Here is a 24,383-nt window from a genome sequence, read left to right on the forward strand (position 1 = left end):
GTGGGGGCTCCGCCGGCCCCCGCAGGCGCCGCACCGAGAGCCTGAGCGGGGCAGGTGCGGCCGCCGGGCCATTCTCGCCCTTCTCGGCGGGGCCCGCCCTTCACGAACCCCCGGGGCGGCGGCGGCGCCGCTCTGCCGCGGCCCGAGTTAAACGTGAGACACACACACACACACACACCCGCTAGGCCTAGAGCAGCGAACCGGCCCCGGGACCGCTCCCCCCGCCCCCGGTCCCTCCCGCCCTCCTCGGGCCCCGCCGCGGTCGGAGGGCGCCCCCTGGCGGCGATCGTCGGCGCCGCTCCCGGTGCCCGCTCCGGCTGGCGGGTCGCGGCCGCCCCGGCTCCAAGATGGCGCAGGCGATCTTCGAGGCGCTGGAAGGTAACGGGGCCGCCGCGCCGGGCCCGGGCGGGCCGTGTCGGGCCGACAGCGGGGATGCGCCTCTCCTCGTTCCCTTCCCCGCCCAGCGTCGCCGCACCGCGCTGCCGCCGCCGCGGGGGACGAGGGGCCACGGCGGGGCCGCCCCGCGAGGCCTGGCCCGGTGCGGAGCGGGGCGGCTACCGGCAGCGCGGGGCCGCGTCCCGCACTCCCTCCGTTCCTCTCCCTCCTCCCCCCACCACCGGCGGCGGCGCGCACCGGCGCGTCCCCGGGGGCCGGCGGGGGCGGGGCGGGACCGCAGCGGGCATCCCCCGCCGGCAGACCGGGGCTCGCCTGGCCCTCCCTGAGGCACCTCTGTCACCTCTCGGCCCCGTGCCACCCCTGCCCTGTGCCACCGGGCATCCCCGCACCGCCCGTCCCAGTGCCCTGTGCACCGGGCAGCCCCTGTTAGCCCAGTGCCCACCACCCCGGGGCACCCCGTTGCCTCCCTGCCCCTGTGACACCCACCCCGGGGCACCCCATCGCCTCCCTGCACCCTTGTTCCCCACCCCGGGGCACCCCATAGCCTCCCTGCACCCTTGTTCCCTGTGCCCTTGTGCCCCCCACCCTGGGGCACCCTATCACCTCCTTGCCCCTGTGCCCCCCACCCACAGGGCACCCCATCGCTTCCCTGCCCTTGTGTCCCCCACCCACAGGACACCCCGTTGCCTCCCTGGCCCTGTGACACCCACCCCAGGGCACCCCATCGGCTCCCTGCACCCTTGTTCCCCACCCCGGGGCACCCCGTCGCCTCCCTGCCCCTGTCACCCCCACCCTGGGGTACCCCATCAGCTCCCTGCACACCTGTTCCCCACCCCGGGGCACCCTGTTGCCTCACTACCCTTGTGCCCCCCACCCTGGGGCACCCCATTACCTCCTTGCCCCTGTGCCCCCCACCCTGTGGCACCCTATCACCTCCTTGCCCCTGTGCCCCCCACCCACAGGGCACCCCGTCGCTTCCCTGCCCTTGTGTCCCCCACCCACAGGGCACCCCGTTGCCTCCCTGGCCCTGTGACACCTACCCCAGGGCACCCCATCGGCTCCCTGCACCCTTGTTCCCCACCCTGTGGCACCCCATCACCTCCTTGCCCCTGTGCCCCCCACCCACAGGGCACCCCGTCGCCTCCCTGGCCCTGTGCCCCCCACCCTGGGGCACCTCATCGCCTCCCTGCACCCTTGCTCCCTACCCTGTGGCACCCCATCACCTCCTTGCCCCTGTGCCCCCCATCCTGGGGCATCCCATTGTCTCCCTGCCATTGTGCCCTGCACATTGGGACTTCCCATCATCTCTGTGCTCAGTAAACGGGATCCCCGATCCCCAGGACAGCCCCATCGCTCCCCGTCCCTGTGCCCAACGCGCTGGGACACCACCGTTCAGCAGGACACCCTCATGCCTTGTGTGCTGGGGTGCCCCCCATACTCCCTACACCCCAGGGTTCATGCTGCCAGCCCTGGCCCCACCGATGTGCCACTCTCCCCACCTGGAATGGTCCCCGGGTGGGTGCTGGCCCCTGTATGCATGTTGTTAGTGGGGGGGGCTCTGTGTGGCACGTCCCTTGGGACTCCAGCAGGGTGTTCTGGGACAGCCAGGGCAGTGAGGGAGACTCTAGGACGTCTGACACTGAGCTCAGGGTCACCCCCTTTGGAGAAAAAACAATTTCACAAGGCAGTTCTTTCCTCAGTTGGATCACACACCTATTTTCCTTTCTGTGGGGGAACACCACTGACTGGGGAAGGACTTGCATCAGGCTCGTCGCTTCGCAAACAGCACCTGCGATTGCAGCGGCGGAAAGAAGAGCAAAGAAGAAATGTTTCTCTCTATTTTGTCAGGTTACTCGGTGCATTTGACAGCACTCTGTGTATAATCAGGTTCCCTGTTTCCTCTTTGCAATCAGCTCCTATTGTGTGGGTTTCCTCGCAGAATTCAGGAGAGCAAAACCATTTTAGCAAATTAAGAAAAAAAAACCCGTGGTGTTTGTTTTTGTTTTTTTAAGCCCACGATAATTGGCAGCTTTCGGTAGCCAAGTTTGTTTGTTTTGCCTTGTTGATTTGATTACAAGTCGATGGGGACTCGGGGTTTGTGTGTGGTGCTGAGAACAGCCGTGTCCTCAGTGGGTGCCGTGGGGCAGAGGTGTATTTTTGCCCATCATTAAAGCACCTTGTGTCGGCAGAAAAAAGACTCAGTGCGTGAAAATCAGGGCACCAGGGAAAAGTAGCACCTGGGTGAAAGGGACAGTTTTGTTTCTTTCTCTAAACTGAGAGAAATTTGAAAGGGGGGAAAAAAAGCACAAATCAGTTGTCTTGCACTTTCTTCCTGGCTTCCCCAAATTGCCTTGTTTTTGTTACGTTCTGGGAAAAACTCCTGCCACCAGGAGAGAAGAGATGAGGTGGTTTTTTTAGGTTTCATGACTGTGAAGGACATCCTGCTGGCTGTAATCTGTGCAGGATCAATCCAAAGCTTTCTCCTGGAGCCTGTGGATGGTCAGGAACGGCATCTGTGTAACCAAGTGACTCTGACTGCTTGTCTCCATGGCTTACTGAACCTTGAACTTGGTCATTTCCCTGGGTGGCGTCACACATTTTCCTTCTGAAACTGCAGGGGCTTACCAAATGAATGAAGAGCCACATGTTTCTGTTGTCCCGGGCCGCTGTTCTCTGGCAGAAGGCTGAATGTCATACCGACATCGCTGCTTCATCGTTGACGCCTGTCCCCGGGTCCTGGCCTCTCCTCAAGCTTCTTCCTGCTGCTGGGATCAAGGCAATCATCTGGCTGTTTTACTTGGAAGATCTGGATGTGGGAAACCTAGTTGTCCAGTGCTGGGCACACAGAGCGTGGCATTCCTGATGCAAGCTGCTCTTAATTATCCCCATACTATACTAAACCTGAATTTTTGATCTCCTTTCTTTGTGTGTGTGTGTCCTGCTGGCTTTCTTCTGCTGGAGAATAGCTGCTCTGTTTCACTCTCTGGTTTAGATGAGCCAACGAGAGCCTGCAGCGCTGCCTTTGCGCTTGACCAGGAGGTTGTTTGTAGAAGAGGAAGTGTATTTTAAAGCAGGGGCTTCGGTTGGTGGGAGCAGATCCACCCAGGAGCAGTGTTTCTGCTGGCGGGGCCGTCCTGCGGGGCTGGTTGCAGCTCTCCATGCGATCGAAGGCTTGTGGAACAGGACCTGCAGCTTTGCTGTGCCTCCGTGTGATTTATGTGAAAGGCTTCCCATAGGCACGGTGGTAATTTCATGGTAGTGTGTGAATTGGTGTGATCTGCTGCTTTCCAGTAGCTCCTTGTGCCCTCCACTCTCCAGCTCTCCTGGGGGCACGTTTGCAACCTCTTCTTGGGTTCATGGAGTCATCGCGTTGTTTGCTTCACGCTAGAGATGCAGGAGAAATGAATATTTAGAATATCTTTGAAGTGTTGTAGGTTACATGGGTTCTCCCTGTTGGGAATGCAGTGTCCTGGTTGTCCAGGAGAAATTTTAAAAGGACAAGAGGAGCTTGGAATGGGAAGATGAGGTGGTTGTTTCTGCTGCGCTGTTCCTGTTACAGCGTTTCACTGTCCTTCCCGGTGCCATTTGCTGAGCGACCTCTCCTCAGGAAGTGTCCTCATCCCTGGAGGGGTTCAAGGCCAGGTTGGACGGGGCTTTGAGCAATCTGGTCTGGTGGGAGGTGTCCCTGCCCAGGGCAGGGGGTGGGACTGGGTGGTCTTTAAGGTCCCTTCCAACCCAGACCATTCTATGATTCTATGATCTCACTGCTTGGAAATGATCAGACCAATAGATTTTCTTTCTGTTGTGGCACATAATTCTGAGTTCAGACTTTTATGCTTTTGTTTTGCACAGATCTTGAAAAAAAGTGAAAAGCAACCCAGGAACCCCCCAACTTTCTTTCCTCCCTTAATGCACAAAGTAAAACATCCAACCCTGGCATGTCATTTGTTTTATTCGAGGGTTCCTTGTCGTAAAGGAACGGTGGGGAGGAGTGGTGCATAAAAATCACCCCTTCTTGTTATTTTTTTTCCATAATCTGATTCTTCTATGTGTCTTTACATCTGGTTTCTAACAAGAAAGAGTGTGTTGGGCTTGATCCGCCGGTTGTGTGCTGCTGGCCAGGTTGTTTCCCTAGAGGAGCAGTCCCCATCTCCTGTATTTATCTGGAATATTTTAGAACATTTTAGCTGTAGCAAAAAATATTTGTGCCATAGCAGGTGAGCTGATTCTGAGAACAGATCTGCTGGGTGTGTGTGCTCTCATGGAGTCCTGAGGGAAACAGAACTGAGAGCGAGTGACTGGCAGCTCTTCCTTGAGAGGAGTCCGTGGAGGAGCAGAGTTCTGGGAGTGAGGGAGACCATGGTCCTGCTCTCCCACATGTCCCAGTACCGGGATGACAGCTGGTGGCTGAGCAGGTCACCCCAGAGCATCTCTGCCAGGAACTCACGCTTAATATTTCCTTCTTAAAGCTGTATCTAAATCCACCTGTAGTTTGTAGTCCCATGTCTGTTCAGGCTGTGCTTGATTTCCTACCCAAGCTTGTGTCTCCTTTCAGGAATGGACAATCAGACGGTGCTGGCTGTGCAGTCCTTACTGGATGGTCAAGGAGGGGTGACGGATCCGTCTGCTCAAAATGTCAACTCTTCCACTGCCATCCAGCCGATGGGTGAGTCCTGGTAGCACCGGGAGAGAGGGAAGAGTGGCAGGGACTGTGAATTTCTTCCTACAGCGTGTACTTGTGACTGTTGGAACAGCCGGCAGAGCAGCTGTACGTGTAGGGCTGTACGTGTAGGGTACTGCTGTGGGTGTTGTGAGCCCTCAGCAGGAGCAGGAAGGAGGAGTGCATCAAGAAGAGTGTGGCCAGCAGGTCGAAGGAGGTCATGCTCCCCCTCTACTCTGCCCTGGTGAGGCCCCATCTGGAGCACTGGGACCACTTCTGGGCTCCCCAGTTCAAGAATGACAGGGAACTGCTGGAGAGGGTACAGCAGAGGACTACAAAGATGATGAGGGGCCTGGAGCATCTCTCTGATGAGGAAAGGCTGAGGGGCTTGCGTCTTTTTAGTCTGGAGAAGAGAAGACTGAGGGGGGATCTGATCAATGCCTATCAATACAGAAAGGGTGGGTGTCAGGAGGATGGGGCCAGTCTTTTTTCAGTGGTGCCCAGTGACAGGACAAGAGGGAACAGGCACAGACTTGAACATAAGAAATTCGATCTAAACATGAGGAGGAACTTCTTTCCCTTGAGGGTGTCAGAGCCCTGGAAGAGGCTGCCCAGAGAGGTGGTGGAGTCTCCGTCTCTGGAACATTCAAACCCCGCCTGGACAAGTTCCTGTGCAGCCTGCTCTGGGTGGCCCTGGCCTGGAAGGGGGGGTTGGACTGGATGATCTCCAGAGGTCCCTTCTAGCCCCATAGCATTCTGAGATTCTGGGATTCTGTGAGACAAGTGCCCAAGCGAGCAGAGATGCTTTTGGAGATAGTCATGAGAATAGACTCAACTGTGCATTGCCAATAAAGGCACGGAGGCAGGGAGCAGGCTCTAGTGCTTGTTACAGTTCACCTTTTTAATTTAATGAGCCATTCCTCATCCTCTGGGGATGTATACGGGATGAATATGGGAACTGGTCATTCATGAACACTCACAGTGCTTGACTGGGACTCGCTGGGTGGACACCGAGTTATTCCCTGGAGAAGTTATAGTCTTTGTGTCCCCAAAAACATTCTACTTCAGGCTGTGAGTCAGACAGGAGGTGCAGCCTTTGAGTCTAACTGGATCGAGGGCAAAATGATGTGTACTTGTGTGGTTTGCTCACGCTGCAAATTTAGGACGTGGTAACTGGGTTGTCTTCTTTCTGCTTCTAACACCAAGCGGAGGCGCCAGAAACCAGCGGTCTTGTGGGTGGGTGGCTTTTGGACACAAGCTGTCATTGTGTCTGTGCCCTGATCCAAGTTACTTCTCTCCCTTTGTGCAACCTGAGTAATAAAATCTGCCCCAGCCAGCATAACGCAGGTCCTTTGGAAGAGGCTGTTCTGACTAAAAGCAGAGGGTGCTACAGGAGCAAAGCTGGGTTGATTGTTCATGTCTTTGGGATGCGGATGTGACAACGGGATTCAGTTTGTCACAGGGAAAGGGGTTTTGTATATGGGAGCAGGGCTGAGATGGGCTCAATCCCATCAGCTGGCTTTAAGGAGGGCATGGGATTGGGGAAGAGGGACAGTTTGGCTCTTGCAGCCTCTCCTGATGATGATGTCCTTGAGGTGTTGAGATCCAAAAGGTGGCTGTTTCCCTGTGGCTGTGGTTGTTAGGAGTAGCACTGGGGGATGCAGAAGAAAGCCTGGAGCAGTGATCTGGTCCTTTTATTTGCAGATGATGAAGATGTGTTCCTCTGCGGGAAGTGTAAGAAGCAGTTCAACTCACTGCCTGCCTTCATGACCCACAAGAGAGAACAGTGCCAGGGGAGCACCCCTTCTCTCTCCACGGTCTCGCTGGCCACCAACAGTGTGTACACCCCCTCCATCATGTCAGTGCAGCAGGCTCCAAGCGCCAGCCGGCAGGTACTGGGCTGCGGGCACAGGCTCTACTGCCCTGTCACTGTGGTTTTGGGAGTGGGGGGACCTCTAGATGATGTTTTTAGATCCAGGGGTGCCTCATGACTGACCTCTCTTCTAGGAGGCTCGGTTGTGGTCCTGTTGGGTTTTGACCTCATGGTTAAAGCTGCCCGGTCCCCTGCAGTGAGGTGTCCTCCAGCACGAGTGTCTGAGAGCTATTATTTCAGGACAGGAGGGGTTTCATATCATATTTACGGTTCTACTGAAGAGCCCTGGTCTCACAGCCTGGGTGCGCACTGTGCGGTGCTTGGGGTTGAATGGCTCTTGCTGTTCCACGGGCTGTGGTCCGATGTGGGCCGAAAAGGAGGGCAGTGTCTGGCAGCTTCATCCCTGCATCCCTCCTCTCGGTCTCCTGCAGATGAGCCCATGTAATGTGGTGTGATGAGCGTTAAGGGAATATTCTCTCTGGAGTAACTCTCCTTCCCAACAGACTTCTTGGGAGCAAGTCCCTTGTGTGTGACGTACCATGACTGCACTCATGGTGGTTTCTGAAGTGCTTTCAAACCAACCGCTTTTTTCAAGTTAACACAGTGCCAGTGGATGGTGCTGCCCAGGGCTGCAAACATTGGTTGTTTCCACCCGGAAAATGGGACAGTGTCCCTCCCCTCCTAGAATCCAACTCCAGTCTGAAGAGATGAGCCTGATGTTCATAGTCTGCAGCCAGAGCAGCCTCCCTGAGTTCTTCACCTTTCCTAGCTGGGGGAAGCACCCAGGAAAGGCCCGAACTTGTCTGCGACCAGTTTGTCCTGCGGAACTCGTTTAATAACCCCTGATTTGAATTGTAGGCAGTGGCCACTTTCCGTGGCACTGTGGGATTTTTTACCTCCTTTTCTGAAGAAGGTTTCTGGAGCTGCCTTAATGTTACAGCTAGAAACTACCATGGACTCAGCAGGAAGCTGTAGATAATTACTGTGGCTCATCTGCTGACCAGAGGATGTGAAAGCAGAGACTCTGAGGTTCAGTAAAAAGCAGTGTCATCATTTTTTGTCCTGTTGCTGGTCAACAATGCATCCTTTTTTCTTTTTTCCCTTTCAGCAAATTTCTACGTACATCACTGTTCCCCCATCGCCTTTGATTCAGACGCTGGTGCAGGGCAACATCTTAGTGAGTGACGAGGTGCTGATGTCGGCCATGTCTGCTTTTACATCTTTGGACCAGCCCATGCCCACGGTGCAGCCCCCGGTGCAGGTAAGGGGCATGTGTGGGCCTGGGGGGGTCCCGCTGCATGGGGCTGTGCCTCCTGCACAGCAGGAGAGTCCTGTTGGTCCATCAGACTCTGGAGATCTCCTTTGAATCCTGGGCACCTTCCCCAAGTGACAGCCAGTCTCGGGAAGGAGGGATGGATAAATGACGGGATAGCTCCAGGGCTTGCTCTCTCCTGGTGTCCTCGTTGCTGGATGCCCAAATATTTGTAACGTGGTCTCTCCAGCTTTTTGTTGAGCTCCCATATAATGGTTGGCTTCCAGAGCCCTTGTCAGTTTGTCCCCTGGATCCCTCTCCTCCTGGGCTGGTTGTTTTGGGCTGTCCCCAGGGCCGGCCAAGCTGGATATGTTCTCCATGCTCTGAAAATATTCTTTGTAACAGAAGGATTAAAAGCTTTAAAAATGAAGTAAAAAAAGCAGTGGGGTTTTGGAGGAGACGATGTCTACGGACAGGTCATGCCAACCCTCTGCAAGCCAGCACAGTCTGGTCCAACCTGACAATTGAACAGGTTGAATCGGGATTGGGAACGTGTTTGAGGGAGCAGCCTCTCCAACTCATAGCTGCTAGAGCAGTGCTGCATTTTCAACCTCTTCTCTGTCTGTCTCTCCCTGTTCTGGTTTTAGAGCAGCTTGAGTATGCACGCTGGGGCTGGCTACCTCTCCCAGCCCCCCCCACCTCCGCCTCCCCCTCCACCACCTCCTCCTCAGCCTCCCCCGCCTCCCCCTGGGAGTCTGGGGGCTCCGGGGCAGCCCAGCGCCGGCGGCAGCGGGGTGGTGGAAGTGTACAGTGCTCCTGCTCCGATGGCACCAAACAGCACAGTGGAGATCCAGACGCTGGGGATGCAGCCCTATCCCCCCATGGAGGTAAGGCCAGGGGCTGTCCGCGGGGGCTCTGTCCTCCTCTAACAAGCCAGGCTTGGAGTGAAACACGAAATTTGAAATTAGAAATGCAGAATTAAGAGCCTGGGAAGATGTGTTAGGTTATTTGATTATGATTATTTCCTATAGGAGAAGGTACTGAACAGAAGGATGTTGGAAAGATGACAGGGATTCTGAGAACAAGAAAAACAGTTAAGAGGATTGGAGGGTGTAGCTGGCACAGGTTTAGGAGACCTGAATATCTGCTGTGGTTGAGGGGTACCTGCAGGTGTTGGGAGTGAGAGGGGCCTGAGGGGAGGGGGTTATGTCCCAAAGGGGTGCAGAGCAGCAGCCTGTGCTCTGCAGGCTGAAGTGGAGAGAAAAATTTAATCTGAGTATCAATAAGCAAACTTGACATGGCAGCTTCTCCTCCAGAGAGGCACAGGCAGGGGTGGATGTACCCATGGGTCAGCTGTTCACAGCCTCCACGTTAGCATTGCCATTGACAATGGAAACTACTGGGTGTAACAGAGGTTTGTTGGTCTTATCTTTGTAGCTGGCATCTCATCTGGAAGTGTCAGTGGTCAGAAATGGATGGGGATGTTGGATACTTAGTGCTCTGTGTTAATTTATCAGGGTGGGCAACAGAAATGCCCTCAAACCATGTCACCCCAGACTGATGCCTCTGTCTTCTCTAAGCGTACTTTTCATAGAATCATGGAATGGTTAGAGTTGGAAGGGACCTTAAAGATCATCCAGTTCCAACCCCCTGCCATGGGCAGGGACACTGCCCACCAGACCAGGTTTCTCAAAGCCCCCTCCAACCTGGCCTTAAACCCCTCCAGGGATGGGGCAGCCACAGCTTCTCTGGGCAACCTGGGCCAGGGTCTCACCACCCTCACAGCAAAGAATTTCTTCCCCAGATCTCATCTAAATCTCCCCTCGTCCTATGGCTCCCCTCCCTGATCAAGAGTCCCTCCCCAGCTTTCCTGGAGTCCCTTTAGGGACTGGAAGGGGCTCTAGGGTCTCCCCGGAGCCTTCTCTTCTCCAGGCTGAACCCCCCCAACTCTCTCAGCCTGTCCTCACAGCAGAGGGGTTCCAGCCCTCCCAGCATTTTTGTGGCCTCCTCTGGCCCTGCTCCAACAGGTCCATGTCCTTCCTGTGCTGAGGACTCCAGAGCCGGACACGGTGCTCCAGGTGGGGTCTCATGAGAGCAGAGTAGAGGGGCAGAATCCCCCCCCCTCACCCTGCTGCCACACTTCTTTTGATGCAGCCCAGGATATGGTTGGCTTTCTGGGCTGCCAGCGCACGTTGCCGGCTCATGTTGAGCTTCTCATTCACCAGAATATTCTAATATTAGAATATTCTTTTCGAATATTCTAATACTTAAAACAGCTGTGTTTGCCACCTGGAATTTTCTTGTGCTTTCCTTCCCTTCTGCAATCCTGTTGGGGCAGGAAAGGTCTGGAGATCCCTGCCTTCAGGGGTGGTGTGAACCCACAAGGTCAGCGGTGATCATTCTGGTAGCCTGTGCAGAGGGGTGAGAAACTCTTCTAGGTATAAGACATGGATGAGGGATTAGATGGCTCTTTCATAGTGTTTCTTTGCTGTCCTGTTCCTGCTGCAATAACTCCTGGATACTTTGTGATGTTCAGTGAGGGACTTTCACACTGTGCAGGGTGTTAGTTTTAGTTAGAGACACGTTGTCAGACTGGAGAACCAAAAATTTGATCTAGTTTGGCCAGAGGCAGAAAACTCAGCCAGATTAGTAGCCTGGTACAGCGGGCGTTCCTGGAGATGGAGGTTAGGGCACAGCATGACCGCAGTGAACCTATTTCCTCTGATAAATTGCCCTCTTGCAGGTACCGAGCCAATGCGTGGAAAGTCCTGTGTACCCTTCTCCTCCTGTGTACAGCCCTGGCAAGCAGGGCTTCAAGTCCAAGAGCACCAGCACTCCCACCCCTTTGACCAGTGTGGGAGGAGGTGGTGTGGTTGGTTTTGATTCCACCTCCACTGCCAAAAATCGGCGCTGCAAAAACGAGAGCGGGCTGCAGGAAGGTAAGTGTCCTTAGAGCATGGGCCCTGCACTAGCCTGTGGGCCAGCGTTCTTATCCCATAGTGGTCAAGCCATGGGCTCTCCAGCCCTGTGGGGTGGCTCTGGCTGTGCAGGCAGCTCCCGAGGAGGAACACGAGGCCCTGCACGAAGCTGCCAAGAGCAGGTTGAAGTGTGGATGTGCTTCTTGTCTGTCACCTCTGAGTGCATGTGAAAGGACTGTCACTGTGCTGTTGCGTGGGCGAGCTAAATCTACTGCAGCTACGTGCTTTTTGGATCACACCTGAAATAGGGAGATCCTACAAAGTAAGATGTTAGAGCTTGGTCCATTTTCACCCAAGGAAGACTGCCCTGATGTGGCCTGGCGCCGAAGACTCTCTTCTTGAGGGCGCAGCTGCCCTGTCCCTGCTGTGTCTTTCAATGCCTATGAAGAAATCATGCCTGTCCCCAGGTGACACAGGACAGGGACGTGCCCCATGACAGGCTGGAGGAGCATCAGATCCCCCACTGGCGAGCCTGCCCATCGCTGGTGTAATTCAAGCACACCAGAAGAGTGATAAGGGAGGTCCCAGGAGTGAGGTGGAGGAGAGCCATGTGGCCTTCCTCCCCAGAAAGGCGTGGGCTCTGGAATTAGAGCCACACAGATGCTAGGGTTTAATGGTATTTGCAGAGGTGTGAGTGATCGTGCAGGCTGCAGCTCTCAGTCCAAAATTCCCTGGAGCAGCCCATGGTTCTGCTGTTTTCCACTGGTTTGTGCCCCATCGTAATAGATAGAAGATGTGACTGACTGATCTTCTGGATGGGAGAAATATGCGTGTGCTCTGGCTGATGGCTGACCTTGGTGAGTTCATAGGAGACAGACAGAACTGGGGCCCTTCCTCTCACTAATCCTGTGTATTTCCCCAGTGCCCAACATGCCTTTAAAGTAGTGTGGCCAGCAGGTCAAGGGAGGTCACCCTCCCCCTCTACTCTGCCTTGGTGAGGCTGCATCTGGAGCACTGTGTCCAGTTCTGGGCTCCCCAGTTCCAAGAAGGACAGGGAACTGCTGGAGAGGGTACAGCAGAGGACCACAAAGATGAGTGGCCTGGAGCATCTCTCCTACATGGAAGGGCTGAGGAGCTTGGGTCTTTTTAGTCTGGAGAAGAGAAGACTGAGGGGGGATCTGATCAATGCCTATCAATACAGAAAGGGTGGGTGTCAGGAGGATGGGGCTGGTTTTTTTTCAGTGGTGCCCAGTGACAGGACAAGAGGGAACGGGCATAGACTTGAACATAAGAAGTTCGATCTAAACATGAGGAGGAATTTCTTTCCTGTGAGGGTGTCAGAGCCCTGGAAGAGGCTGCCCAGAGAGGTGGTGGAGTCTCCATCTCTGGAGACATTCAAACCCCGCCTGGACACGTTCCTGTGCAGCCTGCTCTGGGTGGACCTGCTCTGGCAGGGGGTTGGACTGGGTGATCTCCAGAGGTGCCTTCAAACCCCATATCATTCTGTGATTCTGTAGGTGCTTTATAGCCCAGCTGGAAGGGTCTCTGGAGAGGTTAATGCCTGGAGGGGATGTCTTGCTGCCTCCACTACTCCTCAGTACTTCTAGAGTTAGCTCAGGCTATCTTAAATAAATTTGTGCCCGTAACCTCTCCCCAGTCTGGCCAGGCAGATCTTACCCTTTCATAAGCCCTTTATTCTTGGTCCTGAGCAGACATGTCTTGGGGTGAGGGCCCTGTGGCTCAGGGGGGGGACACAGGGCTGTGCCACGTGATCTCATTCCTGTGTGCGCTCTTACTCTTTCAGGCAAACCCAAGTCCCCCAAGCTGAAATGCACTTACTGCGACAAGGCCTTCACCAAGAACTTCGACCTACAGCAGCACATCAGAAGGTAATGGTGCCGCTAGTCCCAACATGGCAATGTGGCTGGCAGGGAGGTGGCCACAGCCCCGCTGAGGGCATCTGCGCAGTCCAGTAGACGTTGTGTTTGTCCTGTCCCAGAATCTGGGAGGTGATCCTTCATCCCCCTTCCTCCGGGACTTTTTCTCCCCCATGGCTGGGGTGAAGGTTGCATCATAGATGTAATCTTCTTTCTGATTATGGGCTGGGACTGGAGACTTGTTTTCCTTGCTGATGAGACCTTGAAAGCCAAACCTTTTGTCACCTTGTCACTGGAGCAGCAGCATCTCTACTGCTTGCCTCTGCCCTTTCCTCTTCTCTCCCTCCTTAGGAACCTGCAGCCTTTGTGTTTGCTGGTGGTAGCAAACTGTAAGCCAAGCTCAGTGTCTGTACAGAGAGCTCTTCTTTGGCAGGAAGCAGTTGAAATCTTCAGATTCCCCCAGTGGAATCTGCCGGATTCAGGACAGATGAGAAGGAACAAGTGGTGGTTTTGCTCCCTTTCCCATCCTCCATATGTTAAGAGTCTGCCCTTTCTCCTGAAGCAGAAGGGCAGGGTAGAAAGACCTTTCTGCTGTGAACAGGGGAGAGCAAATTCAGGGGGATCATGGGGCTGCAAGCTAGAAGAGCTGTGTGTGCAGGGGAGGGAGGGGTGACAGGGAAGAGAAGGGTTGTACACCTTGGAAAGTGATGGTGTTCCCGAGGTCTATGTAGAAACCCCGACAATGAATGCCCTGATGTTGCTGCAGAGCTCTTTTCCTCTCCCACTTCTTCCTTTGATCCCTTGTTATCCCCAGACCCCGAGTGCTTTGTCTGTGCACCAGCCCTGTTTCCCCAGACCTCTCACAATCCATTTTCTCTAGTTAATCAGGTCTCAAAGTCCTTCTTTGGCTGGTCCAGGTGCTGATCTGCCAAGCAGGGTGCCTAGTGCAGTCCTGCAGCAGCCACCCCACCAGGGCCCATGCCTGGGGGCTGCCTCCTCTCTCTGCCAGCTGCTGATACGGTGCCTTCTGCCTTCAGCCACACAGGCGAGAAGCCCTTCCAGTGCATCGTCTGTGGCCGAGCCTTTGCCCAGAAGTCCAATGTGAAGAAGCACATGCAAACCCACAAAGTGTGGCCTCCAGGGCTGGGGTGCACCATCTCCCGCAACTCCATCACGGTGCAGGTCATGGCCTTGAACCCCAACCAGGCGGAGGAGGAGGAGAACACAGGTTTGCTGCCTAAGGATGGCACGTGCTGGGGGCAGAGCAGTGGTGTGAGGAGTCTGCGCGTCCCTGCACCTCCACACGGGGAGGGAGGGGGGGACAGGAGCTGTGTGTGTTGTTTGCGTTCCTCCCGTGGGGTTTAGCAGCACACACAAGAGAAGTGAGTCACATTTGCTAGATTCCTGCCAGCGGGCCCATCCTTGGGTACCTCCAGCCATGGTGGATTCAGTAGACAGTGGCTCCAAACGCTGTGTCAGCATGTGCCCGGGGACAGAGCGAGGTGTCTTCCCCCTTCTCCCTCTCTGGCAGGTGAAGCTTTGGCAGCGCATGAGCCACACTTGGCAGCTCTGGGCTTGTGGCTGGATGAGCTGGTGGTTTCACATAGCCCAGTGCTCTGTCTTGTTTGCAACGTGCAAGTCGTGCCTGGGCTCGCTCTGGCCCCGATGGCCAGCTGAAAATACTTGATGCAGAGAAGAGCTCCGTGCTGGCACTGTGTCTGGATACTCTTTCAGCTGGTGGCTTCGGTCCCGGTGGGAGGGGAGGGAACGCTGTGACAATGTCATGGCTAGGACAAGACCCCACTGGAGCTGCTCCATGTAGACGTCATGGACTGTGTGCTACTGGCTGGATCTTACCTCCCGTCTCCTGCCACAGATGGGAATAAATCTGGCTCTGGTTCCCTGGTGGGAACTGCTGACAGCAGGGTTCCCTGCCATGCTGACTGCTCTACGGGGCACAATTAGGTCCCTGGAAAAAGAGAATGGGTCAAGGAGAGGAAGATGGAGTAGTCAGAGCCCTTGATAATCTGTAGACAAACTTAAAACTACCCTGTTAGAGACTGAGATTCATCTGATCTAAAGAATCTGTCTTTGAAAGGAAGAGCCTGGTCCGAGAGCCAGGCCTGGTGTGTCTCGGCAGCGTGTCACTTGCGTAGCAGCTTTGAGAACTCTCTCATGGCAGACTGTGACTTTCCCTCTCCCTGTCTCCAGGTTTGACTCAGCCCTCGAGGAATCCTGCAGAACCGCCCCAAGAGATGAGCCCCTTGGACGAGAGCGAGACAGGCAAACTGGAAGCCAAGCAGGTTGTCTTGATTGATAGCTCTTACCAGTGCCAGTTCTGCCCCAGCAAATTCAACACTTATTTCCAGCTCAAATCGCACATGACGCAGCACAAGAATGAGCAGGTAGGGGACAGAAGGTGCCCTGGGTCGGTGGTGAGGGAGGGACGGGCTTCATATAGGTCCCAGGGTCTGTCCTGGGTGTCTTGATCTGTAAAGTTGCCAGCGCTTCACATGCAGCTTGTCTCTCTGTGAGGCTGGGTTGCAGCTGGGTGGTCTGGGGGGCTTTGAAAAGCTCCCCCTGCTGAGTGAGAAATCAGCTGAGCAGGTTTGGGTGGCTGGAGAAGAAACAAAGAAGTGAAGGCCAAAGTTTTTCAGTTTTTCACTGTAGGTGGCAGCTCTCAGGTCGTGGGACAGTCGGGATGTTGTGGTCTCATCCACTCGAGTGGTTTCGGGGGCTGACACCAGCACCCCTTTCTCACACTTTTCCCTGACAAGTCTGCATTTGCAGAATGTTCAAATCCCAGCAGGTTCTGCCATTGTCTTCGCCTGGAGCTGTCAGCTACATTTTGATGCTGAGCTGCTCTTCACTGTTAAGGACCCTTCCTCTGAGGAAGACAGCGGAGGAAGGGGATGTTTGATCACCACATTGTGTCATGCTGCAGCGCAGGGCAGGATTTCACTGCTGTGCCCTGGCTAAGTGCTATTGGCCCCGTGGCCCTGGGCATGATGGGATGCTCTGGGAACTGCAGAGCTGCTGTGTTCATAAGGACATGGACCTGTTGGAACGGGTCCAAAGGAGGCCACGGAGACACTGTGGTGGCTGGAGCCCCTCTCCTATGAGGACGGGCTGAGAGAGCTGGGGGGGTTCAGCCTGGAGAAGAGAGGGCTCTGGGGAGACCTTAGAGCCCCTTCCAGTCCCTAAAGGGGCTCCAGGAAAGCTGGGGAGGGACTCTTGATCAGGGAGGGGAGTCATAGGACAAAGGGGAACAGTTTTAAACTGAAAGAGGGGAGATTGAGATGAGATCTCTGGAGGAAATTCTTTGCTGTGAGGGTGGTGAGACCCTGGCCCAGGTTGCCCAGAGAAGCTGTGGCTGCCCCATCCCTGGAGGGGTTCAAGGCCAGTTTGGACGGGGCTTTGAGGGACTTGGTCTGGTGGGAGGTGTCCCTGCCCAGGGAAGGGGGGTTGGAACTGGATGGTCTTTGAGGTCCCTTCCAACCCAAACCATTCTATGATTCTATAACATCAGCTGTTCTCCAGCACAGTGTGTCAAGGGGCAGTGGTCCCTTTCTGGAAATGACCCAGTGGCAACTATTTCCAAAAAGAAAGGCCACGCTGTCTGTTGGCAGAGGATTTTCCCTGTTTGTTTCCATGATGTGCCACCCCAGTCACTCTCCCTTCTTCACCCAGGTGTACAAGTGTGTGGTAAAGACCTGTGCTCAGACCTTCCAGAAGCTGGAGTCTTTCCTCGAGCACATCAAGAGCCACCAGGAGGAGCTGAGTTATCGCTGCCACCTCTGCAGCAAGGACTTCCCTTCCCTGTACGAGCTGGGCGTCCACCAGTACTCCCACAGCCTGCTGCCCCAGCACAGCCCCAAGAAGGATGTGGCCGTGTACAAGTACAGTAGCAATCGATGCTCACAAGGCTTGTAGGAGTGAGTGGGTGCAGAGCGTGTTTGGCTGAGAGTGGTGGGGACATTAGAGGGGAGAGGGGGACGCATCTTCAGCAGCCACGGTGCTTTTGGGCACCCAGGTGGTAAATGGGGGCCCTTCCACCGGGCTGCTGGGGCAAAGCACTTTGAATGCAAAGAACCTTCCAGAAAGGCAGTGAAAGGCTGGGATCAGTTATGTGGGAAGATCCCATCACTTCAAATCCTCTTATCACCACTCCAGAATGAGATGGGCACAGCTGAACGTGCACTGGGCTGGGGAAGAGACCCACGGAAGCCCCTTCCCAGCCTGTTTTCTGTGATTCTTAAACACCTGCAGCAAAGGGAGTGTGGGTTGTAGAAGCTGTGCCTGGGTGAAGTGACGAATTTCTTCTATCCCTTTGCTGCGAAGGGCTTTATTACCTGGAAAACCTTTCTATTGGTGTAGAGGGAAAGAGTGAGGGATTCCACAAAGAGCTCTCTGGAGCTTTCGAAATGCCTGTAGAAACATTCAGGAAGAGTAGGAAGCCCACAGAGGATGCTGAAGTCACCTGGGAGCTTCATGGAATAAATAAGCTGCTACTTCTTGCATAGACCATAATTTCTAGTTATCCTTGCACTGTGGAGTGTCGTCCTACAGCTTGCTGGTGGGAATCCTTGAGATGAGAGCCCTGCTTATGTTTGAGGAGGTTTTAGTCTGGAAAAGGGGTTTCCCAGGAGATGCGTGATGTGTCTCTGTATTTATTGTCGATGGTGCATGTCTCTGTTGCCCATTATCAGTCAGCTTTGGCAGAGGGCTCTGACAAAAATACTGCCAGGCTGTGTGAGAGCAGGAGAGTCAGATGGAGAGGGCCCAGGAGGTGTGGGAGAGGTGGTGGCATGAGCCAAAGCTTTGTTAGATGCCAGAGACCCCACACGGGAGCATGTCGTCTTGTGGCTACCCCAGCCATGGGTAACGCTGCTCCTGTGCTGTCACCCCACTCTCGGCTCCCTCACTGGGAGCTGCTCTTTGTGCCATGAAGGTGGAAGGAGGTGTTTTAAGTAAGGTGAAGTCGTTACTTAGGGCTTGTCTCCACGAGGAAGCAATGTGGAATATGTGCTCAGGTCCCTGGGTGCTCCCATGGGTGTCTGTGTGGAAAAACACTAGGAACTTAAAGGCTTTTCCACCTGGTTTTCCAGCATCTCCCGCTCGTGAAGGATGCTCAGTGTGAGTGTGATCTGGCCATGTGGGTTTCTAAGGTTTCAGAACACCTGGGTAGTGGCGTTATCATCTGTACCAAACTGACCCTGTCAGAAATCCACCTGGAAGGTGGCTGGTGATGGACTGGGCAGCCCTGCTGCCCTGTGGGGTTTGCTGGCCGTGGTCTCGTTCACAGGCTCTGTCCTTTTCTCTCCTTATTCAGATGTGTGAAGTGTGTAAATAAGTACTCCACCCCAGAAGCCCTGGAGCACCATCTGCAGACGGCAACGCACAACTTCCCCTGTCCTCACTGCCAGAAGGTGGGTTGGTGACCGCTGCCCGAGCCATCCTGGACACGTAGCTGTGGCTCTGAGGGGGACAGGAACCCTTGGCTCCCTTTCCTCTCCCTTCCTACCTCAGTATGGACTGGCAGCTCACGAGGTGCTTTTCAGAGAGGTAGAGGTGACCTCACTGCTGGCCTCCAGCTCTCTGACCTCATGCAGAGTGTGTTCCTCCTCCCTGTTTGTTGAACAGAATTTGTCAGGAGAGCTCCCTTACGCTCTGGGCTTCTGTCCTTATTTCTTAAAAACAAGCATATCAGGAGGAGCAAGGCTAGTATTGGGAAGTCTTAGAGTGGTGGCAGTCCCTTTGTCCCACCATGCCTATGGCTGGAACGTTGGGCAGGAAAAACCCAAGGTTCTGAGGGAACTCCTTCACCTCCATTGCCATCCTCATCTCTTGTCGCAACAGAAGCCTCTGGGTTTCCCCTCGTTCCCCTCTTTTGCATGAGTGCTCTGTGTCCTTGGCAAAGAGAAACACCAGTCAGAGTTGTGACTGGCACTGGAACGATGCCTGGGTAGGTTTTGGCTGGAAATACTCTCTTCAGCACAAACCCTGAGGGGGTTTGAGGAACAGAATTTTGTGGGATTTGAATTCTAATAAGTTATTTTTTGAAATCCGGACTAAAATTTTGACCCTTGCTCCTCTGTTTATAGCAAAGGAAATGAAAATCCCTCAGTGGGGGCAGGGACAATCTCAAAGGAGTCACCACTTTGTACTGAGGTAGCTCAGGAAGGGGAAACGTTCTCCTGCCATGGTTAGTAACCCATCCTTCTCTACCTGTCTTCTCCCCCCTTCCCCCACCAGGTGACAGATGCCTTTCTAAGCCTGGCTGGGACTTTCAGCATGCAGCATAGGGGGCTGGAAGCCCGTTATCTGCGGCAGTATTTTTAACTTTTGTTTGTATTCTTACTAATATTGCTGTTTTCTGGAGATGCGAGAGCACAGTCCTGGTTACCAGAACTCCTGGATGTCCAGTGCTCCCAGCAGCTGTGTGCTGGCAGCATCCTCGTTAGGAATTCACTTAGCTTGGATATTTCCAGTATCCCCATTAGCCAAAGGAGCCATTCATACTGGCTTTATAAAGAGCTTGAACGGGCCCCTTCGGTAATAGATGATCAGGAAGCACAAACTGAAGTTAACGCTGTTGGAAGGTAGTAACTACTGGGCGTCCTTCTGGGGTGCTGGTCCTCAGCAATAGGGTGTTACAAAATTTGGCAGCAAGATTTCAGCTTATGTGTTTCTTAAGGATAAAACGATTTGTGGGGGTTTTTTTTGTTTGTTTGGGTTTTTTTAAAGCTCTATCTGTATTTTCCTTACACATACTAAAGGTTTCCTCGGTGCATCCTTTCCAAGACAGCAGTCACCGTGAGCTTCTCGTGCTTTCTGTCCAGGCCACACGTCCCGTGCTGGCTCGGTGACGTCCCTTGTGTGCTGCTGGCTCTTAGCCTTGTTTTTGCGTGTCACTAGGTGTTCCCCTGCGAGAGGTACCTGCGCCGCCACATCCCCACGCACGGTGGGGGCAGCAAGTTCAAGTGCCAGATCTGCAAGAAGTTCTTTCGCCGGGAGCACTACCTCAAGCTGCACGCCCACATCCACTCGGGTATGGGCTCTCCCAGCACCACGGCACTCGCTGGCTCCGTGTCACAGTCCCCACCACGCTCTGTAGCACCCTGGCTGTTTTTCTGATAACCAGAATAACAGAGGGGACTGTGAGTCATTTGTAGTAATGTGGATTTGGGGAAGTGTATGGTTTTGGTTCAGCCTCGTGCCCAGTACAGCACCAGTTAGAAGTGGAACACAGAAGTGGCTTCCCCACTGCCCGTGGTTGCAGAAGGTAGGGAAGCTGGCCCTGGAGACTAGGAGCAGCGCAGTGTGGATTGTATCCACCCATTTACTTGCACTTGGGTCACACCAACCCCATGGACGGTCAAGGCTGCGGGCAGAGTGGCTGGAGCTGCCCTGTGGAAAAGGACCTGGGGGTGTTGGTCGACAGTGGCTGAATATGAGCCAGCAGAGTGCCCAGGTGACCAAGAAGGCCAACAGCATCCTGGCCTGTATCAGAAACAGTGTGGCCAGCAGGACCGGGGCAGTGACCATCCCCCTGCACTGGACACTGGTGAGGCCCCACCTCAAGGGCTGGGTCCAGTTTTGGGCCCCTCATGACAGGAAAGACCTTGAGGTACTGGAACATGTCCAGAGAAGGGCAACGGAGCTGGTAAGGGGTCTGGAGCACAAGTCTTGTGAGGAGCGGCTGAGGGAGCTGGGGGTGTTCAACCTGGAGAAAAGGAGGCTGAGGGGAGACCGTCTCGCTCTCTACAACTCCCTGAAAGGAGGGTGTAGCTGGGGGGGGGGGGGTTGGTCTCTTTCAAGGAACAAGTGGTAGGACAAGTAGAAACAGCCTCAAGTTGTGCCAGGGGAGGTTTAGGATGGATATTAGAAAAAATTTTTACAGTGAAAAAGGTTATGAAGCATTGGAACAGGCTGCCCAGGGAAGTGGTGGAGTCACCGTCCCTGGAGGTACTTAAAAGCCAGGCAGTCGTGGTGCTGAGGGACATGGGTTAGTGGTGGTTTGTGTCGGAGTTAGGTTGGTGGTTGGACTAGATGATCTGAAATGTCCCTTCCAACCCAGGCAATTCTATGACTCTATGGTTTACCCATCAGGAAGGGTAGGGAAGCTTCAGAAGTTTCTAGAAAAGCCGAAAGTGGCCCTGCTGCCAAAGTGAATCCTGTATGTGACTGGAACAGCCCTGTGTGACTGGGCTGACCCTGACTCTTGATGTCTTTTTTTATCCAGGTGAAAAGCCCTTTAAGTGCTCAGTGTGCGATGCAGCTTTCAATCGGAAAGACAAACTCAAGCGACACATGCTAATCCACGAGCCTTTTAAGAAATATAAATGTCCCTTCTCGTACGTAGCACGTCTCCATCGTGGGGGCATGTCTTCATGGGGTTGGGATGGGGTTTGGGATGGAAGGAATGTCTCCTGCAGGTCCCCTAGGGTACGTGTGTGGTATCTACCAATCCACTGCTGCCTGGGATGCAGGTAGATACCCGCCTACAATGCTGTGTGCTGTTGAACTGGGAGCCCAGAAGTCCCAGTTCTTTGTCCCGTGGGGACACATCATTTTACCTCAATTCATCAAGCCCCGTAAAATAATGCCTGCCTTCGTGGGAGGCTTGAGGGATTGCACCTGGGGAGCACTGGGGAAGAGGAGTATTATTTGACCACAAAGCACAGGGTTGCCCAAATGATGGCCTCTCCCTGACTGCCACGTCTCGAAAAGTGCTTGGCAACACAGGAGCTAATGTACGAGCCAGAGAAATGCGGGTTTATCAGGTGCATTCCCAAAGCCATGGCACAGCCACGGGCCTTCTGAAGTAGCCAAAGCCGACTGGCTTCTCCCTGCTCCAGCCACCTTGTAGCTCTTTCTGAAGTATTTCTGTCCCCAGGTGGGATCTTGATGCTGTTGCTTTTAGGAGCATTCATAGCGAGAGACAGACCACGTGTAGTCCAGCAGAAGCCCTGTGTCCCTGTAGCAACCTCTTTATTTCTTGCCCCTCTCCAGAAGGGCCGAAACAGTCGAGCTCCGGCTGAGACTGCACCGAGGAACCCATCTGGGTGCTGCGAAGGGTTGTGGATCAATTTATGGTCCAGGATCTGTTTATACATCGATCCTCAGTTGATTCATGCCTCTCACGAGCGTTTGTTGTTGTTACAGAAACCACACGGGCTGCAATAAAGAGTTCAACAGGCCTGACAAGCTGAAGGCTCACATACTGTCCCATTCGGGTGAGTGCGACTCTGCCCTTCGCTGCTAGGGGTTGGGAGTGAAGAGGCTGGGATTTGCTGGTGGTGCTGCAGGAGCGTGTTACAGAAGGAGTGAGACTGGGAAACAAGAGGGAGCAAACTCTGAAAGTGCTTCTGCGGAGTGCTCTGCCCACCCCACCTCGCTACCCTCTTGCACTCAAAAGGAGATCTCTTGGGATTTGATTCCCTTCTCTCTGTGTTCAAAAATGATGCTCCCACTCCTAATAAAGACAAATAATTTATTCTTATGCCCCAGGGAACGTTCTGACTTTTGTCTCTTGGGGTAAGAGTGAAAGGCTTTTCTGGTGCCTGTCATGTCCAAAGCCCTGCAGAGCACGATCAGATGGTGCTGACAGCACAATGGATGGTTTGTGTCAGACTGTAAATTCCCATACTTGGGAGGAAAAGAAGAGTGACAATTTTTCACTTACCAAATATGCTTGAAAAAAATCAGAGTTTAAGATTGTTTTGCGTTTTCATCACAATTACCTGACATTTTTTTCTGGTGATATTTTAATGCTTTTATTTGAGGCAAGAACTATCGGTTTAGCCCTTTGTAAACACAGACGTTCGAGGTGTAGCCACTCACCCTTTTCTGACTGCAGATCAAAAACAAGGGGTAATGGCTTTAAACTGGAAAAAAGCAGATTTAGATTAGACATTAGGAATAAGTTCTTTACCATGAGGGTGGTGGAGCACTGGAATAGGTTGCCAAGGGAGGTGGTTGAGGCCCCTTCCCTGGAGACATTCAGGGTAAGGCTCGATGAGGCCCTGGGCAGCCTGGTCTAGTTGGGGGTGTCCCTGCTGACTGCGGGGGGGTCAGACTAGATGACCTTTGAAGTTCCCTTCCGGCCCAGATGATTCTATGATTTGCCTGCCACGATGTCTCCTCCCTTTTATCAGGGAACATCTCCTTGGAAGAGGAGATGAAGGGATCATTCGCTCCCTTGGTGTGGTGCAGATCTTCCTGAAGATCTTCGTTAGGGTGCAGGGTCTCTAACTGAGCTCTCTCTCCTCCAATGCTCTGCAGGGATGAAGATCCACAAGTGCCAGTACTGTAACAAGTCCTTCAGCCGACGAGCCCACATGATAGAGCATCAGCGCTCGCACACCGGCAACTACAAATACCGCTGTCCCACCTGCAGCAAAGGCTTCACGCGCCACAAGTACATGAAGGACCACAAATGCCGGTTGGGCTCTCCCAAGGACAAAGACCTGCAGCTCAGGAAGCCTCAGAAGAAGCGGGTGGCGCGGGGTCGCAAAGCGGGCCTTTCCCTCCCCAACCAGCTGGCTCTGGCAGAGCTGAAGGACGGTGCCGCTGGGGAAAGCCCACCCGAAGGTGGCCCTAACAAAGAACCGTTCCAGGAGTCGGATGCGGTCCTATCCATCGTGGTTGGTGGGTCAGGAGGTGCTGACTCGGACCTTGTCGTTCCCGGACAGCCCAACAGCATCGCGTCCAATTTGGCGCTGGCAGAATTGCAGGGTGCCTCGGACGGTCCCTGCACCATGTTGGCTGTCCCTGTTTACATCCAAACCACGGAGTGATAAGGCATAGAGCCACCGTGTGGCTGAGGGCTGCTGCTGGGGCTGTCAGACTCGGTGCTGAAATTTATCCCAGTAAAAAAGACCAAAGCTCTTGTGGGAAGGTGGATGGATATGGAAGAGAATGGCTTTCATCTCCACTTCTTCCCGTCCTTGGGCAGAGGACTGATTGCTTGGAAGCCACCAATGGCTACAAGGCACTGAAGAGAATGGCTCCGTTATTTCTTGTCCCTCTGCATCACTGGTCAGCCTTGGGCAAGAAGGACTAAGATCCCTGAATCAGGGTAAGAAAAAGGAGCATGCAAACTTGCAACAAACAGAGCTGCTGAAATCAGGTGGCTTTGCAAATCACAGCCTGTCCCATCTGTGGTTTTTCTGGCCTAAAAGCTGTATTGCCCAGTATTTGGGTGGCCTTTCCGAGAGCAAACAATTGATCCTTCCTAGTGGAAGCAAGTTCATCCTGAGATCCTTTGGGAACACTGTTCAGAAATACCCCATTAGACTTATCTCTGGTATCTTTCTCCTCTCTGTCTCTATCAGTAGAAAGATCACCTTGTCTGTACTACACGTGTTATAAACACCACGGACCTCCTGTGCTGTGTGGGAGC

General features: G+C 54.0%; 1 protein-coding gene across 3 annotated transcripts; it reads left to right on the forward strand.

Moving 5' to 3' along the window:
- The first annotated feature begins 347 nt into the window (after positions 1–347).
- Positions 348–24,383, forward strand: ZNF341 (zinc finger protein 341). Of its 3 annotated transcripts, none has more exons than XM_074157396.1 (15): positions 348–378; positions 4,952–5,062; positions 6,761–6,948; positions 8,038–8,190; positions 8,829–9,068; positions 10,925–11,126; positions 12,904–12,988; positions 14,014–14,204; positions 15,188–15,381; positions 16,667–16,875; positions 18,309–18,405; positions 19,895–20,027; positions 21,222–21,333; positions 22,145–22,215; positions 23,264–24,383. In XM_074157396.1, exons 1-15 carry the CDS (start codon positions 348–350, stop codon positions 23,776–23,778), a joined length of 2,532 nt encoding a protein of 843 aa, XP_074013497.1. In that variant the 3' UTR covers positions 23,779–24,383. The 3 variants fall into 3 exon arrangements, with proteins under 3 accessions (XP_074013497.1, XP_074013498.1, XP_074013499.1); XM_074157397.1 differs by having other exon boundaries at positions 10,925–11,120; XM_074157398.1 differs by having other exon boundaries at positions 10,925–11,105.

Source organism: Numenius arquata, chromosome 12, assembly GCF_964106895.1.
Source record: "Numenius arquata chromosome 12, bNumArq3.hap1.1, whole genome shotgun sequence".
NCBI classification, from domain to species: Eukaryota; Metazoa; Chordata; class Aves; order Charadriiformes; family Scolopacidae; genus Numenius; species Numenius arquata.

What these genes read in the sequence shown, in the direction of transcription:
- ZNF341 (XM_074157396.1), top strand. Translation starts at nt 348, where the DNA reads ATGGCGCAGGCGATCTTCGAGGCGCTGGAAG. An exon ending in GGAGGAGGAGGAGAACACAG is followed by an intron (nt 14,205 to 15,187) that starts GTTTGCTGCCTA and finishes CCCTGTCTCCAG; the next exon opens with GTTTGACTCAGCCCTCGAGG. An exon ending in CGCAGCACAAGAATGAGCAG is followed by an intron (nt 15,382 to 16,666) that starts GTAGGGGACAGA and finishes TTCTTCACCCAG; the next exon opens with GTGTACAAGTGTGTGGTAAA.